Source organism: Salvelinus namaycush, chromosome 18, assembly GCF_016432855.1.
Source record: "Salvelinus namaycush isolate Seneca chromosome 18, SaNama_1.0, whole genome shotgun sequence".
NCBI classification, from domain to species: Eukaryota; Metazoa; Chordata; class Actinopteri; order Salmoniformes; family Salmonidae; genus Salvelinus; species Salvelinus namaycush.
The window spans coordinates 21095194-21113967 of NC_052324.1; the positions used below are offsets into that span (position 1 = coordinate 21095194).

General features: G+C 43.9%; 2 protein-coding genes across 2 annotated transcripts in view; one reads left to right on the plus strand and one right to left on the minus strand.

Annotated features, from left to right (window-relative positions):
* The first annotated feature begins 660 nt into the window (after nucleotides 1–660).
* LOC120062872 (protein dispatched homolog 3-like) lies at nucleotides 661–10137 on the plus strand. The gene is made up of 20 exons (XM_039012939.1): nucleotides 661–1675; nucleotides 3723–3942; nucleotides 4171–4307; nucleotides 4504–4638; nucleotides 4762–4922; nucleotides 5074–5213; nucleotides 5354–5445; nucleotides 5555–5719; nucleotides 5921–6082; nucleotides 6435–6584; nucleotides 6716–6852; nucleotides 6965–7134; nucleotides 7235–7365; nucleotides 7511–7686; nucleotides 7784–7910; nucleotides 8021–8166; nucleotides 8282–8441; nucleotides 8594–8707; nucleotides 8948–9124; nucleotides 9788–10137. Exons 1-20 carry the CDS (start codon nucleotides 661–663, stop codon nucleotides 10135–10137), a joined length of 4065 nt encoding a protein of 1354 aa, XP_038868867.1.
* Nucleotides 10138–15633: 5496 nt separating this feature from the next.
* Nucleotides 15634–18774, minus strand: part of LOC120063226 (bone morphogenetic protein 1-like) — a 55013-nt gene continuing 51872 nt past the window's right edge. Inside the window, exons 18-20 of the mRNA XM_039013455.1 lie at nucleotides 18134–18347; nucleotides 17740–17990; nucleotides 15634–16913 (exon numbers count right to left, since the gene is read on the minus strand). Coding sequence (XP_038869383.1) covers nucleotides 16779–16913; nucleotides 17740–17990; nucleotides 18134–18347 — 600 coding nt within the window. The 3' untranslated portion in view covers nucleotides 15634–16778. The remainder of the gene's footprint in view (nucleotides 16914–17739; nucleotides 17991–18133; nucleotides 18348–18774) is intronic.

Sequence of the window (18774 nt, forward strand, 5' to 3'; positions counted from 1 at the left end):
TTACACAAATTATCATAATGCCTATCTTGGTTCTTGATCAATGGCCATAGGTTTCTTTAACAACCCAATGAACAGTCGATCCAAACACACTTACTTTATCGGAAATAAAACACCTATCATATTCCACACCTCTCTCTTACATTCCACACCTCTCTCCCCTGTCAGTAATTAGACAAGTGAGATGATTTAATTTGCTGCAGATCAGCCGAACCCAAGTCGACTGCTGATATGGACAAGGACACCACCGAGCACTCAAGGGGAGATGGTTTTCGCACACACTGAAGGAAGGAGTGAGAGGAATCAAATTGCAGCCAGTACTCTCTCTAAGCCCCGAGCCACAATTCAGCATCTTAACTGGGGGCTTAGCAGACCATACACTGCTTTGGGCCCTTGAGACAAGGTCCATCTTCTTCCTAAATTCTCCCCTTTACTTTTCTGTGAGCTGAATAGGAACCCTGTGTGTCTTGGCTGTTGAGGGACATATTTAATTGTTGTGTCCTTGCTGGTTGTATACTGCAGAATATCCTGAAACCACTATTATGTTTGCTCTGTAAATCACCTATAGTTTAGGTCTATGTTTTCATGTCCAAGGACAGAAGAGGATTTACATTAGGAGAGTGAGTGATGATGAAGTACTCTGTGTGTTTGACAGGTGCTGCAATGGACTTAGAAGACGAGCCGTTGTTATTCCAGAGCAGCTGGGATGCTGAGGAGGAAGAGGAGCAGGATGAGGAAGATGGGGAGTCAGATACACAGATTAATGGGGGGAGCAGCACCACTGGAGGCAGCATAGTGTGGGGGGCGGTGGGCTGGGTCTACACACAGCCCTGGGTGAGTGGGGTGGTCCTGGGAATTGGAGTCTTTCTTCCCTGTGCCCTCTCTGCCTACATGTTCCTATACTGCCCCCCATTGGACATAGACCTTTCCTACAGTGCCTTTGAGGTTCACAGCCACTTCTCCGCTGAGCGGTTTGATGCACTCACCATTGCCATAAAGACTCAGTTGGGGTCCTGGGACAGACGCAGGCGTGACGTGGACCACTATGACTTCACTGCTCTACAGGAGCTGCTGTTGGACAGACTGGGTAGGCAGGGAGATGAAGCATCCAACTGGACATCACATGGAGGGCTGAATTCGAAATCTCTGAAAAACCACACGTTCAAAAGAGTAGTTATGCAACAGAGAGGAGTTGCCCTGAGTCAGCAAAAGACTGAGATGCATAGAGAGGCAAGGGCTGGTAAAGCAAAGATAAGAGAGGAGGATAAAAATACAACTAACTTAGGAAAACCTGAGAGTCATGAGTTCAAAGGGGAAGAGGGGTTCAGAGACAGTGAGAGATCTCACACTAGGATGCGCAGGTTTGCTCCCAACTACTCATACCTGCAGAGCCAAGCCTTGTGGAGGATGGAGCTGGTGTTTGTAGCTCAGGGTGGGGGGGACAACAACATCTTCACCCCAGAGCGTCTCCGCACCATCCACCACATAGAGCACCTGCTCATGCAGCACCCCCAGTTCCAGCAGTTCTGTTGGAAGCCTCTGGAGGTCCTGAGAGACCTGCCCCTGGGCCCCTCCTACTGCTCCCCTCCAAGCTCCCTCCTCTCCTACCTCTTCCCCAGTGAACGGGGAGGCAGGATCTACTATGATGGCATGGGACCTGACCTGGCTGACATCCATGGTGAGTCTGAGGTTCATTAAACTTGGCATTACTGTAGGTACAGTCCAGTGGCGATCAGTGCCGTTTAAGATCAGCAAAGACATTTTTTTTCTTCATGAGTATGGCCTTATTTCTATTACAGCATATTGTAATATTGTCATTCATAGTCCATTCACCCAGTTCAATGTAACAGCAATAGGTTTAATCTACTACATGATATTATACTTTTCCCTATATCCATCATGAGGTTGGTACAACCTAGCCTATGAATGAAAGTTTACAACGTAGATGCACACAGGTCGAGCTGATATACAGTAGGGTGTAATCATTAGTCCAACAGTTGCAAACAAGAGTTTCTATTGGACAAATTCAGGTCTGTTTATCCCCGTTTTGTTCCGTTTGCTTCCATTTAAGAAACGTTTTTCGGCAGAGTAAATACACCCCTGATCATGTGTAAACATAGTTCACTTTCATAGCAGCCACGTTGTATTCCTTCACGCATCTATGCGCTCTCCTCCTCTCACCTTGTCCCTTTGCTTGTGGACTTTAATGCACAACACATAAGCTGTATGTGGCCAGGCAAAAACACCTTTCCAAGCCAAATCATATCATAACCGCTACACACAGCCTAAATAGTTGTCTCCATATTAGATAAAGCAACATCATAGTCAGCATAGCTAATAGAATTAACATGTTAGTTCACCCGCTACAATCAAGCAGTAACGTTACAGTGTACAGTCAGTAAGCAGTTACACCGGCAGGCCCCAGTGGCAATAAATTAGTCAAACCAAAAGCTTACCTTGACTTGGAGGAGTTCCAGTGTTGTGTTGGGATAGTCATAACCAGCTAGCTAACATAGCATCCCTCTGTCTGAGGAGGGTGTTCGAGTAGGCAAAACTAACTAACGTTAGCTGCATTAGCTAGCTAAGTAAGTGAAACTGAAATTGAAAAATGGCACTTTCTTTCTCTCTCTTGCTTCTCCATTTCGGGAAGAAATATATTTGTTCAAAACTGTTCAGCAATTGTCTTTCTCTCTCTTTGAGTCAACTACTAACCACAAAAATTCAGTCTTCAGTCATCCAAGTCATAGACTGTTCTCTCTGCTACCGCACGGCAAGCACTACAGAAGCTTCAAGTCTAGGACCAAAAGGCTCCTTAACATCTTCTACCCCCAAGCCATAAGACTGCTGAACAATTAATCAAATGGCGACCCAGACTATTTACATTGACCCCCCCCCCCCTCCTTTTTTTTACGCCGCTGCTACTCACTGCACATTATTTATGCATAGTCCCTTTACCTTTACCTACATTTACATTAACTCGGTACCGGTACCCCCTTTATATAGCCTCGTTATTGTTATTTTATTGTGTAACTTTTAATTTAATTTTTTATTTCATTTATTGAACTGCATTGTTGGTTAAGGGCTTGTACGCAAGCATTTCACGGTAAGGTTGTATTTGGTGCACGTGACAACAACAACAAAAAATATTTGATTGTATCCACTGCAGTGCTAGCTAGCTGTACCTTATGCTTTCAGCACTAGATTAATTCTCTGATCCTTTGATTGGGTGGACAACATGTCAGTCCATGCTGCAAGAGCTCTGATAGGTTGGAGGACGTCCTCTCAAAGTTTTTATAATTACTGTGTAAGTCTATTGAAGGGGGTGAGAACCATGAGCCTCCTAGATTTTGTATTGAAGTCAATCTACCCAGAGGATGGCGGAATTGAGCTGTCCTCCAGCTACAACATGGTTCTACCCCAGAGAGTGCTGTTGAGGCTACTGTAGACCTTCATTTTAAAATAGTGTGTTTTAATACATTATTTGGTGACGTGATTATATTTAGTATAGTTTTATCTAAAAATGATAACTTTTTTATGTTTTACGATTTATCACAGAGGATGGTCCTCCCCTTCCTCCTCTGAGGAGCCTCCACTGGTACAGTCACTGCTCTGCATGATTAAGTGGCGAGCTTGTCCTTCATTTTATTATGGGAGGTCAATTGAAAGATCAAAAGGGAGCTGGCAGTGACTACCACTTTGATCTTCACTTGTGTTTCTGCTCCCAGGTGCTCTGAGTCTAGCGATTACCCACCCACAGTTCTACTGGTATGTGGATGAGAGTCTGGCCCCTGACCGGCTCTCCTCCTCTCTCCTGCGCAGTGAGATCCAATTCGGAGCTCCGCTGCCCTCATACTACTCCCTCCAGGACCGGCCTGAGGAGCAGAGGCAGCGCTTCAGGAACTTTGTGGTTCAGTACTCTGACATCCTGGCTCAGCAGTCCACCAGGTGGGCTATGGCTTATAAACTCTAAAAAACAAAAGAGACATCGATATTGAGATTAACTGATGTTGTTTTTCATTTCCCCCCAAGACTTGACTTTGTAAATATTGTCTCCACTTTCCAGACCAATTGTAATTAAGCACATCAAAGAGTTCCTCCTTTCATGACACCCACACAGTATTCTTCCATTCCCTCTTTCTGACTACGAACGTCTCTGGGTTTGTGTGATGCCAGCCAGGTGAAGGTGTTGTATGGGGGCACAGAGCTGTTTGATAACGAGGTGAGACAGACCTTCCACAGAGACATGTTGCTGGCGCTGATCAGTGGGGGCTGCATCACTCTACTGGTCTATGTCCTCACCTCCTTCTCAGGTAATTTCCCATCCACTCTCTCACCTGCATTGGATATTACATGCATGTTATTCTAACATTCCCTATACTTAATTTGCTGTCATACATAGTATCTGATAAAAGCTAGCATAAGTGTCTTATTCTTAGAATTTTGATACCACATACAAGACTTGCAGCATGAGGTCTCCAACCCAGTCTATTTGGTGTCTCTCTACAGTGTTCCTGACGTTCTTTGGGCTCACTAGCATTGGTCTGAGCTGCCAGGTGGCTCTCTTCCTCTACCATGTGGTCTTTGGGGTGAGATACCTTGGCATCCTCAATGGAGTTGCAGCCTTTGTGATCATTGGCATTGGTTAGTGACAATATTAAAATATACTCTAGAATTTCTCTCATGGTCAAACTGGTTGAGAAACAACATCTTTGTTACAGGTAACATGCCACTCTTTATTCTGTTTCCCCTCTTACTGTTCTCCAGGTGTGGATGATGTGTTTGTGTTCATCAGTACATTCAGACAGGCTTCCCACTTGGTCCACCCGGTGCAGAGGATGATGTACACGGTGAAAACTGCTGGCCGAGCGACCTTTCTCACCTCCTTCACCACCGCAGCTGCCTACGCTGCTAACACCTTCTCACAGGTACTCAGAAATATTGTCAGTCCATATCGCATAATCCTTCCAAAGGGAATGAATAGCTGTGAGGTCAAACTGTCTGTATACAGTATGTATCAACATGAAAAGTACAATGTAAATGTATTGCGATATTGAGGTCTTTTACCCTTACAAACAGATTCCGGCAGTGCATGACTTTGGCCTGTTCATGGCCCTCATCGTCAGCTGCTGCTGGCTCTGGGTGTCCATCCTCATGCCCGCTGCCCTGTGTATCTGGACCCAGTGTGTTGACCCCCAGGAGAACACCTGTCTCAAATGGTGTGATTCCATCTTTCCTCCTTTTTTTGCTAGAGAACAGAGTTCCTACTGTTGTGCTGCTTGCCTTTTCATTTTGTTTTCCTATTATGAAAAAAGTGAGGTTCTAAAGCTGCACCTCTCTGATGCACTTTATCTTAAAGGTGGAAAGCTCTTACAGGACTGTCAGTGAGTCACAGTCCTTTGTCAGATGAGGATGAAGATGTGGCCCTCCTGTCGGTGGAGATGGAGCCAGGTGAGATACTGATCTGGACAGAGCTGCATAAATGAATGGCAGGAGAATGAAAGGTAATAGAGTCCTGACACTATTCACCCCCCTCTCTGTCTCATCCTGTCTCATCTAGGCTCCTGTGTCACTGATGTAGATGCAGCCATTTTGTCCCTGTCAGTGGAGACCTCGCTCTCACCCCCAGGGCGGGGGAATGCAGGTGTGGTCAGTGCTAAACTTCAGTGGGCTCTGAGGCACTGGGTGGCAGAGCCAGCCGTGGAGAAACGCAAAGTCATTCTAGGTAAGGGCTCTGTCTGTCTGCAGGGGCTGGGAGAATCACATCTCATGATGCCCATATGCCTTTTTCAACTAAAGCGTTTTGTATTGCCTATCCCTGCTCTTCCTCACAGAAAAGCAATTTAATCTAATGCCTCTCCCCTCAGTGATCTACCCCATCTGACCTGCCTCTCTCACAGGCCAGTCTTTGTCTTGCTGCCCATAGGCATCTACATCCTGGTCCTGCTGCTGTCTGCTGGGTGCTGCTGCCTCCTGCGGCCGGCTACTCATGCCCCGTTACTATTTCGCCCAGACACCAACCTCCAGACTCTACTGGGACTGAGGAACAACCTCAGTGCCCAGGGCATCTCTTGCCACATGTGCTCTGGTGAGACGTCGCCATCAATCTCTGTGATGGAACCCAGATGGGTGTAAAGTAAACCGATTCCACTACTTTAAACCCAAATTAACTTTAAACCCAGGTCCTGCAACTGTCTGGCTGTAAATGTCTTTATATGACATGGTACAATTCATTTTAAACTGGGATATTAATTTACAGTCGACTCCTGATAAGAGCTGACTCAATTACATTATTTTTCTTCCTACGGATATTTGCATGCTCCAGTTCAGTGCCCACATTCACAACACTCCCAGGCCATTGCATGTATCAGGATATTAAGGTCAGCCAAGCATTTGGCTTTGATTTGAAGTGTTGAATCGAAGTGTCCTATTTCCTGCAGGTCTGTTCATGGAGAAACCTCATCTTCTGCACAGCCCTACCCATACTACCCCCTCCATGCCTGGGTTTCACCCTCAGCAACATACACAGAGCACTTCAAACTCAACTCTACAGAGCCCAATCACACCAAGCATATCCTCCATCACAACAGGTACTGGATAAAATGGTATTATATATCCAAAGAGGATCCACATGAATATATCCGTGGCAATGTTCTGGCAATGTTTTAATGTGTGCCTCTATTTCTCTACTGCTGCCACTCACTGTATCCTTTCATGGCAGGGCCTCTGCTGACAGTGTATGTCTCTAAGCTGGATGTGGGTGCTTCTATCACTCTGTACCGCTTCTCTCTGAATAGCAGCGTGCCATCGCCCTGGAAAAGCCTCAGTGCCGGGCATGGAGAAGTTCCATCCTTTCAGGTTAGGAGACCCACAAATATAAACACACTATTTCTGGGTTATGATTTAATATCTCACCTCTGATAACCAACTCCATCATATACTTAGTATAACTTCTGGTTTCTCTAAACAGGCATACAGTGGACCTCACAGCAACTTCAGCACCCACATGACTGTGTGTGTGTCCCGTGTGTACCACCCCCACCCTCGCTGGATGATCACTTCCCAGTCATGTGATCCACGCCACGGCTGGAGGTCAGAGTTCAGCTTCTATGTGGCATCGGCTGAGCAGCAGCACAGCAGGTAAGAGGAATGATGGACAGATGATGGCTGAATAGTGAATTGGTCAATCAGTCAAGCTTTTTGTGGGCAAGGTGTTGACAGAGCTCCTTGCGCCTCCCAGGAGATTGTACTTTGCCCAGCACAAGCTGAGTCCTCATCCCAGCCGAGTGTGTGCAGAACCACCTGGCTGTGTGATCAGCTCCGGGCCTGACGGACCCACACAGGGCTCTTTCTACACTCCACTCCCCACAGGTAAGAGGGAGAACACCTGGAGTCAGAAGACATCTGGGAACTGCATAACTACTCTGCATTGGTTTAAATTAAAGCATGTACTATGAATGTTTGCCTATGAATGTGAGGGAGTTACTTTTTTCCTGTTTTGTACCTTATTTCAAAGATTCCACCTCAACCAAAAGGTCCAAGACTTCTGGTTTTAACCCCTGTAGTGGAGGTGGCTGTGGCAAGCCAGCAGTCCGTCCTCTGGTTGACACTGGTGCGATGGTGTTTGTGGTTTTTGGAATACTTGGAGTCAACCGCACCCAACGCACAGACAACCACGTCATTGGGGACATGGTGAGGGGCCAACTGCATGACAATAACGATATAAGGTGTAATTCAATAATCAATACTGTTTTAGTGGTATTGATTTGTTCTAAAATGATCTCCAAAGGGCAGTGTGATATTGGATCCAAACTTTGATATCTTCCAAGAGATTGGACACCTCTGCCAAATCTGTAAAGCTATCAGTGCTAATAAACAGCTTGTGAAGCCGGGAGGAGCCCAGTGTCTACCGTCAGGTACCAACTGCACAGACACAGTCTAACAAATATAACAGCACACATAAACCATGTTTGATATGAGTTACATGTATTCTCTCTCTTGTACTCCCTCTCTCTCTCCCCCTTAGGCAACAAGCTTTCTTCTATCCTGCCCTTACTCAACCCAGACTGCCACTCCCTCCCTGAGCCCAACCTGCTGCCAGGCCAGCTGTCCCATGGGGTCGTGGGGACGCACGGTGGCAGAGTAAGCTGGCTCTCCATGGCCTTTGAGTCTGTGAGTACAACGGTTGTCCGTGGTGTATACTACCACCTCTAATGTAATGTTAATGTTGTAGCCCAGTCCAGATCTGTGGCAGAAACTGAGTCTTTTTTATCTGTCTGTTCCCAAGACCACCTACAAGGGGAAATCCTCTTTCCAGACACACTCAGACTTCCTCCAATGGGAGACCTTCCTACAAGAGCAGCTCTCGACTCTCCCAGAGTCCTCTGCTCTACGGAGAGGTTTCCAGACCTGTGAGCACTGGAAGCAGATCTTTATGGAAATCATAGGCAAGTGGAGAGGCCGGAGGACACAGTTGTTCCATGCCTAAGGCACAATCAATAAATGTTTCATTTTTATGTATCTAAAAGATTATTTCAGTCCTTCTGGGAATGTAACCTTCCTGTGCTGACTGACTGCCTTCTCTGTGGGTTATATGTAGGTGTCGAGAGCGCCCTCTGCAGTCTGCTCCTGTCCCTGGCCATCTGTGTGGCAGCTGTGTCTGTTTTCACTGCCCATCCGCTTCTGCTGCTGCCAATACTGCTCACCATCCTGGGTAAGACACTGCTGATCAAACCTTTGTCATCAGATAGGCCCATTATGCATAGACTGCAGAGAAAAGTCTCCAATAATAAGATATGATGCAGTATTGATATGAAGTGTTATTGGGAATAATGTAAGAGGAAGTCAGTAACTGTTGTACTGTACATACTGTATTTTCTGTGGTTTTAGCCTTGGGAGGGTTAGGGGTCATCTGTCTGTCAGTGTGCAACATTGATCTCCTGACCAAATACAGGGGTCATCTGTCTGGTGGTGGCCATCATGTACTGGCTGGGCTGGGAGTTGGGGGCCGTGGAGGCCATCTCTCTGTCCATCCTAGTGGGCTCCTCAGTGGACTACTGCCTGCACCTGGTGGAGGGCTACCTGCTAGCTGGGGAGACCATACCAGCCACACCAGGACACACTATGGTACGTACAACACATAATCTGATAATCATCTATAACTGGCATAGAGGTATTGAATTCACTCCTTTATATATTCTACTGTAAGAGAGTAAAACTATGTAAATGAAGGATTTGCCTCGACAATATTCAGTTTACTTAAAGGTTCATTGCAGCCGTTTTTATCTCAATTACAAATAATTTCTAGATAACAATTTAGTACCTCACTGTGATTATTTTCTTACAATTTTAATTGAAAACAAACAACAATAGCTTCTAAGCAAAGAGCAATTTCTCAAGCAAGAATTTTGCTAGGACTGTCTGGGAGTGGTCTGACTAGGGAGGGGAAAACTGAAAATGTGCTGTTATTGTCAGAGAGGTTTGGAAGTGTTTCTTCTTGGTCTATTGACTAATTTACTGACCAGGCAGGCCAAAAATCTCCATCCCTCCAAAACAGGCTGAAATTTCAGGCCGTCTTTTCAAACTGCTCTTACACTAAAGGGGCATTATCATAATTTGCACAGTATTATTCCAACCTCATAGTTTGGAATTATATAACACAGAAAATTCACGTTTTTGACTCCACAGGGCCTTTAAAAGTCATCATATTTAATGAAATAAGCCTGAGGGAAATAATGCATAAAGAGAAAAGACTCAATATATCAATCTGTTTTTCATTCTCAGAGCCTGTCAGCTAAAAGGCAAAGAAGGTCCCTAGATGCAGTAAACCACGTGGGAGTTGCCATTGTGTCCAGTGCTGTCACCACCGTGATCTCCACAGTCCCTCTCTTTTTCTGTGTCATCGTGCCTTTTGCTAAATTTGGCCAGATTGTGGCCATTAACACAGCAGTGTCCATCTTGTTTACCCTGACTGTGACTGCAGCTATGTTGGCCACCATGGGCCCTGCCAACTTCCACAGGCCTCCTGGTGCTGTGCTGAAGGCCAGCCTGGCAGTACTGGGCACCACAGCCTTTGGCGCTGCCCTGTGCTGGGCAGGAGGGCAACTAGGACCAGTCACCTGGCACACAGCAGTCACCATGTGACCCCACAAACATAACTCAACCACTACTGTCACCTCTGTAAGCAGAACCAAAAGGCTCAGTCTAAACATCAGTGTAGTATTGTTCTATAAATGCAGGTGGAAGGTTTCAGATGTACGTAAAAGCATCTTGTGGAAGTAGATATTTCTTTGTGTGGATGATTGAAAGTTTAATCATTTTTTTCCAAAAGAACAGAACATAGTCTGTTGAGAATAGGTAGTCTGCAGGACATGCTTTGGTTTCTGTGGATGCAGCCTACTGCTGAAAGGAGATGACACAATGGTAATGAAATACTGGTTGAGTCCACATTGTTCTATTGTCCACGTTATTCTGTTCCTGACAGTAAAATCACTGACTGTTCTCTGACCTGCTGTTAGCACTGACCTCATCTCTGGCAGTTTGAAACCACACTTTGAGGTCCAAAAAGACAGGTATTGTACCATAAAAAAATGCAAGCCAGAATGTGTCATGCACTCCCTTATTCCAATGATCCCTTATTCCAATGATATCACTCATATCACATCCCACTGGGCACATACCTCAGTTCAATGTCTAGTTTGGATTTACATTTGGTTGAATTGTCAAAAAACATGAATTCACAACCTGGACTTAGGGGTAGATGTCACATAGTACACGTAAATCCAGGACACTGCAATTAGTATGATATGTTACGTTTCGTATGATATGTACTAATTTGTGGATCTCCATCATCCATTTTATATGATATGTTACAAATTATAATTAATATGATATATTATGAATTGCAATTCGTACAATATGTTACAAATTGCAATTTGTACAATATGTATATATTTTTGTTAATGTATGGTTTATGTTACGAATTTTGTTGTGGCTGGCGTTAGCTAGGTGGCTAAAATTAGCTAGGCTGGCTAGAGGTTAAGGTTAGGTAACATGCTAAGTAGTTGCAAAGTTGCTAATTAATTAAAATGCTAAAGTTGTTCTTTATGAAATTCAAACACACAAGCTTTGGGTTGCTGGACATTCGCAACCATAGGAACCCAAAAATAACTACTGTATCATACTAATTTGAGTCTACTATGTTATGTCTAGTCTATCAGACCAGGCTGGAATTCAATGTGAAATCAACCAAAAATGTCACTTTGTCATTGGATTTAGGTTAAATGTTGGGTGAAAAAAATGACAAAATTCCCTGACATTGATGACTTTTTGCAAATCCAATCAGTTATCCACATTGATTCAATGTCAACACAGACTTTTTGGTTGAAATGACATACAATTTCTCTTCACTTATATGATTGTTCAGAAGAGAATGTTAGGAGTCATAAGGTTATTCACCACAAGGCAGATAAATGTACATTTAGAAGGATGTAAAAACATGGATGAAAGGTACTACAGCTGTAGGCCTACTCTAGGAATTAACATTAACAATGGGAAAATTATTTTAAAAATTCCCCCAAAGTTGGCACAATATGCAATTACACAAAATACAAACAGGTTGTCGCATGGAAGCCTTTTAGCCTAGCATATTTACTTCAAACAAAGTCGCCATAAATGCAAAGCGAACGCATAATTAACACTGCCGGACTGCACAAGTGAGCCGAACGCAGTTAATAACCCCAACAGGAAACCCTTACAGTAGGCTATAGCCTAGAAATGAACATGTGCCTCGCTGGGCTGCTCTTTGACCTGTCATTGTGAATCTTCAGACAGGCACACATTTGACAGGCCTATGCTCAATTCACTAGGCATCTCTGTCACAGACACAATTCAGAGGCTATTCTAGAGCCTTGGCTATTTTCCTATCCAGTCCCAATACCACTGAAACGTCAAATCCTGACTCCTGTATCGCATGAAATTCCTAACTTTATTCTGTAATCCATAGGTTGCATTATTTGGGCTCCCGAATGGCGCAGCTGTCTAAGGCACTGCATCGCGGTGCCAGATGCGTCACTACAGTCCTTGATTCGAATCCAGGCTGTATCACAACCAGCCATGATTGGTAGTCCCATTGGGCGGCGTACAATTGACCCCGCGTCGTCTGGGTTTGGCCGTTATTGTAAATAAGAATTTGTTCTTAACTGACTTGCCTAGTTAAATAAAAAATTAAATAATAATCAAGGCACGTCTCACCTATGCATGGCAAAATACCGCTATAACATTTCCCCAGCTTCTCTGCGCAGTCTGGTACTTGCCCATGAGAGCTTTGGTAGAGATTGTGTGATCAACAAACGGTATGCAGTAGATATTCATGTTTTTTTAAAGAGTTGGTCCCCGTTAAGATCGCCTACCTTGATATTTAAACTATTTCCACTCTTCATCTCCCCATTATTTATGAGCTGATCTGCTATCTGTATCCCATAATCATCTCCTATATTTGGAAAAATCTAGTTGATCTGTCATTCGTTAGAGGTTATCTAGCATTTTAGCTTTTGACTGCCATTACAAAGTTAGAATGATTCGACAACGCTGTACTCGGAGTGCGCTCTGTGTCGAGATATCCTACTGCTGAAATGCGCTGGCGATCAAAGATCATATCATTACTGAATATATGTTTAATTTTCTCTGAAATCTGTACATATTGGTGCATGCAGCCAAGTGATGAGGTTGCACAGCGACCTTCTTATTTGGGGAGGACCCTGGAATAGTGACCATATCTTGGTTTTAAACGCTTTAAATGCACTTCCGTTTTTTGCTGTATTTCCCGGGACTATCGGGATAAATATGAATTATTCCCGGTATTTAAACTTGGTAGATTTTCGGGAAAATATGAATCCCTACTGTGCTCTGACTCCTGTCCGTTTTATATATGTGCATCTTAGATGTAGTGTGAGATGTAGCTTAATGTGTAAGTATCTATGCTGCTAACACAGATTTGGAAAGTGATTCCTTGTATCTTGAGACTACTAACACACTCTTTAAGTGCTGCAACATACTGTGCAAATAGAGCAGTGATTTGAGGAGCACCTTGGAGGAAAGGAAATTGCAATTCCACGAACAATGCCACAGCCAGGAGTAATTCAACTTCAACAGCGGACAAGGACATTAAGGAGAAGCCACACCTACCTGAACAAAATGCAACAACAAGAAATGCTAACCTGTCATTATGGTTCAAATGTACTGTACATTTCTCTCTGAGGTATGTGGTACCCCATCTTCCTGCACTGCAGATTGTAAATGGGAAAATTGTAAACATAGAAAAATGTGAGTTATGTTCTGTGGTGAAGGTTTCTCTCTTCTATGGCACAGTACATCTTAAAACATGTTCTTTCTCTGATGGGTGTAGAAAATGTATTTTTCCATGTGTTTTTATATCAATAGTAAGCTTGTATGCTTCCCTTTACCCTTTTCTTGTCCGCCTACCTACAATACACAAACCTATACCAACTGCTCACACATTGGCTGTTTGAATGACTCAACCATGACATAATAATAATAATATGATCACTTGTGAGCCTCTCAGGTGAAGGCACTCAATGCTCTTTGCAAAGCACTTGATGATACTTACTATAACTGACTCGGCTCCCTCCACTGCTTTCAGGCTAGTAGAGTGCACCGTTTTATACACCAACGCAAAGGCTCTCTCCTGCCCTGCCGACAAGGTCAAACACATTGGTTAATTTATGTGACACAATAATGCTTTTAAAGGGAGTTACTTGATGTAACTGTAACTAGTCTTGTTATATGTGTGTATTGCTGTTAAAATTAAATAAAACAGATATCTTTAGAAGAATGTTCTTGAAAGTGGTCATTTTCTTTCACTGCATTTCAAAGTTGATTTTAAAAGACTGATAATTGAAATTACATAGGCTAATGTTTGCATATAACCTTTGTATGAGCCATCAGTCTTAAAGCACACATTTCAACAGCACTACCCACTAACTCTAAGCATTTATAGATGTTCTTGAAGGGCAAACATCCAACAGAGATGTTATTTTGGTAGTCTTTGATTGCAAGTTCTTCTCTCTACAGCTGAACAATCGAGTGGGTTTAGTGGTGTGTGTCCTTGGTTTCCCCCCCTTGCCTCTGATTTTGCTTGGTAACAATGTTTCAGGAGAACAGGGATACTAAGAGAGATGTCATAATCAGCTTAGTCTGACACTCAGCCAATGTGAGAGCTAGGAGGAGAGCTTGACATGTCTCCTCTAGTGACAGTTAATAATTCATGACAAATATTTCAGGATTAATAATGAATTGCAATGAGTGTAATGAATTTTTCATGTCAGCCATTAGGTGAACACAGAACTGTTATTGACATAGATATCCACAAGCCTTATTGCCACAAGCCTTATTGTCTGATGACTAAATCACACAGCAGCAGTCTGCCAGCTTATGTTCAAATATGGAATTAGTATATATTGGATGTCTGTGCTTGGAGATTCTGCCAAAACTGTATACAGAGACAACACTATTGGGATTTCATAATTTGCAATTACTGCGCATCAACCATGGCAGAGCATATAATATCTAGTTAAATAAATTATTACAAATCAATTTGCAGTTTAGCTACAGAATATTTCATTTTTTAATTACTGTACAAAACCATGTTCTTCCTGCTAAGCAAGAACAAACGAATGAAGAAATACTATTCAAATTATCACATTTTAAAATGCACAAAGACCAGCTATGCTATTTTCTGCTCTTAGATGTACAGATTTGGTTTCCAGTGAGCACAGCTGGTGTGAATTCATTGTTTGGTGCCACCCCGAGGATGATTGCTTGATACCATCTTCACTCATGCAACATGAATAATAAGGCAGTATTGTACAGAGCAAAACGGTGGCTGAACCATTGTCAGAGGTTACTGGATATGTTCACAGGTCAACATGAATCAAACTCAAACTAAACATAGGAAATCATTTAGGAAGATTAAATGTTTTTGCTTTTTTGTGGGGGGCTGGTGTTGTGTGATTGAATACCTGAACATTCTTGGCCTTCATTGGTTTGTGGAGCTTGGCAGTCTCAGACCTATGTGCTTCAGGCTATTAGAAAATAATCAGTCCTGTGGAAGCATTCTCTGCCCCTACAGTGCCCAGGGCTCTCACCTAAACAGCATAGGGTAAAAACACAGCTGAAACAACACAGGAGCACACACACACACACACACACACAGAGCACTTACTTTGTTAGCACAAGCACATCCATTGGTTCTTACAAAACCAACCATGCTGAACATCTGCATTGATTGATTATAGAGGCAAAGACATTAAGTGACAGCTGGCATTTTCAGTCAAATTAAAAAGAACCCGAAAAGAGAGTGGGATAACAGTAATTGACATGTATTCAACATCATTCTCGCTGCACAATACCAACACATCATAATACATGGAATTCAGCAGAGCCCCATCATAAACAGATGAATATATTGTGAAGGTGTTGCTATGACAATGCCTACTCAGACTCGCCTGCACCAGACCCTTCTGTCACAAAAAAGGGCTCTGGCCTGCCCCTGGAGATTGCACTATTTATGGAGAGTTTTAGTCTAGGGAGAGAAAATGCTGCACATTAAAACTGTACGTGAACACTGAAACAGAACCCATATCTTTATTACCCCATGTTACAGGGTACAAACAGCTTTCAAGCACACCTGAGCAACCAAATGGTGCAATGAAAATAAAATCAGGGAATAAAAGTGATAAAATGCATAAAAAATAAGTGAACTTGCATTGCATTTTACAAAAAATCGTTAGTTCATGATTTTTGAACAATTCACTGTAAAGTGCTTACTGATGATTTGAGTTGAGGAAAGCATGTCATGTCCCTTTGAATAATCATACACATTACAATTACACAGAGAGATACAGCAATAGCCCCTCAATGGGCAAGCAATTACCAACCAGAAGACATAGGCCACATTTCATGTATTAGTCCTTTAATAAGATAACTGCTTCCTTAATTTCCTTGTTAATGGTAATAGCGAGAATCTTGCACTGGTTGCCAGGACAATGCCAATTACAAATGCTGGTGTTGTCACTGTACAGTTTCCTTCTCTCTTCTTGTAATTACATGCAATTCTCAGACATACAGTATCAAAACCTCAAGTCAAGGGCATCCCTCTAATCCTCTTATTGACTGGAATCCTTGAACAATATGGGTGGGAATGTGAGGAGGAGAGGAGAGGAGCTCTAGTATTCTGGAGGAGTTTGGCTGGAAGATTGAGGTTGGTGAATCCCTCTGGAACTTCCTCCAGTCTCTTCCCCATCCTTTTCTCTCCTCGCCTCCTTCCCCCCTGGCGTGGGGGGGCTGGCCTGACAAAAGCAGGGATCTGTCTGGCTGATGCCTGCCTTCCTACAGGTCCTGAGAATCCACTGTTGTTCATTTCGCTCTCATTAGGAGGCATAGAAAATAAAAAAAGAACAAAAAAAAACCTGGGGGTAGAAAATTCTCTCCCTGAATCCACCTAACCGGATATCCACCCACCCGCCCCAATCATAACCATAAAAAAAAGGTAAAAACAAGGTCTACTGTAGAATGGCTTTACTCCTCACAGTCTGTAGGGAGCTGGAGCCCCTTGGAGCTGAGGTGCGGTTGGTGGTCTTGCGGCTGTTCTGTCGTTTCTGAATGATCTTGGTGGCCGAAGGTTTCCGAGTGTCAGGCTGTCGCCTCCCCTGGGGGCCCCTCCACTTGCCCCTCTGCCCAACCCGGCCCTTTCCGGCCCCCGCTGGTCACTTGCGCGAGTGCAGTGTGTCCTGAAACTTGGTGCTAGTGTAGCGCACGTGGAAGCCCTTCTTGTTGATGGTGTCATCAGAGCGGAACTTGATTACAATGGAGTCGCCGGCAGAGTAGATCTCCTCAGGAGGCTGGGGGAACAGAGGAGAAAACACAGATGGAGTTAACCGCTGTCGCCTTCTGGCACTCTGACTGCACTTCAATTAAAACCAAATGATATCTCATAGATCCAGACTGAGGGGGCTGTAGGGTAAGGGAGGGGAGGGCTGTTGGAGTGAACAACTGCCACTTATTCTCCAATAAAAATCATATAATGAGCTTTCCACTTTACTTTACAGTCTGTTTCCAGTTTAGTCCAATATGTCTAAAAAGGGCTTGATGGAGGAAGTGGCCCACTTGGTACTGTGAGCATTATGTGTCCTCCAGCTCCTGCTAGCACTGATTTACAGGACCAGGCATCAGTAGAGTAGAGACACAGGCTTATTACTGATGTGTGTTAAATTAAATCAAGCTGTTCCTTGACCTACGGATTTAATGCTTCAACTCCCCAGTGGCCTCATTGTTTCAGCTCCCCCCCACCTACTGTAGCCTCAGCGTCAGCTGATTAGTTCTCAGTTACAGCTCAATGCTGGAGACCATGATAGCCTTTCACAAGCCAGCCAGGGTCCGCTTTTATCAAGCTCAGCTGCTACTGAAGCAATATACTCCAACCCGGTGGAACACATCAACTTTAACAAAGTGATTAAAGCCGGAGAGCGGAGTAGAAATCTTCAAAACTTTAACACTCAAACACAGTGTGAAAGGTTATTTTTCAACTGCAGAGCTAATTTTACACAATCTCTGAAAGTGTTGTTTTAACACAGCTGGTTCAACAAAGCTAGACCTGAAAGAAAGAATACCGATATTATGACAGTACATCGCTGGTCCTTCAATAGATGAGATTATCAGTGAGTTTACCCCAGAGCCACAGTAGCGTCCCAGCCTTGGGGACTTGGTATCGACACCATCAAAGAGCTCCATGTAGTCGTAGCCACAGTCAGCCTCCTCCTCAATCTCAAAGGTCTGGAAGATGAGCTCCACTCCGTATCCTTTCTCAGCAGCGATCACCCACTGGCAGTCAGACGCACCGGGGTAGTTATTGTCCCCAAACTGAGCATGGGAGTACAGGTCTTTGGTCTTGACCTCAGCCTTATGACGACCTCCACACTCTGGAGATAATAACAAAAAAACATCCATAGATATCACTCAGAAGGAACTAACCAATAACCTTTGAGGAGAAACAAGTGCAATACATCTAGCCATACAGTGGGCTCTAAGTTTGTGAGTCTAAGTTGTGTTGGCGGTAATATACCTGCTGTGTGGGAGGCCTCGAAGCCCTTCTTCTGAACAGAGTTATCAGAGAAGAAGCGGATGAACATCTTGTTGGCGCTGGACATGATGGGAGGAGGCTTCTTAGTGCCACAGAAGCGACCCAGACTGGGGGCTTTGCCGTCGCGCCCATCGTAGATCTCGATGTGGTCGTATGCGCACTCCAGATGGGCCTCCATGTCAATCTCATTGAAGGCCTGAGAAAAAGCATGAGGGGAGAGAAGGAGATCAAATAGGGAAAGAGGATTGCAGGTATACAGCCTGTTTTACAAGAGATAGAGTATGAAATACAATGGTTCCCTATTAGAGGAATAACCTTTAGAAACCCATTGGAACGAAGACACATGCAATCACTTTTCATTGGCTAAGCCCAGTTAACTATATTCAAAAAGCTGAGATATGTACAGCATGCCATGGATGAAGACAAATGGTATGAATGTTACAGAAGGGAGAGCCATTCATGCTTAGGGGATTGTTTCAATCACACTGCCAACAGAGGCTGTGGTGCTCAGTACAGTACAGTATAAAGTCCTCAATGATTTCCACAGTTCATTCAAACCCCCCTTCCTGCAAACACAAGCATACCAAGAGCCACACACATGCAATCTGTTTGTTAGAGAGTTG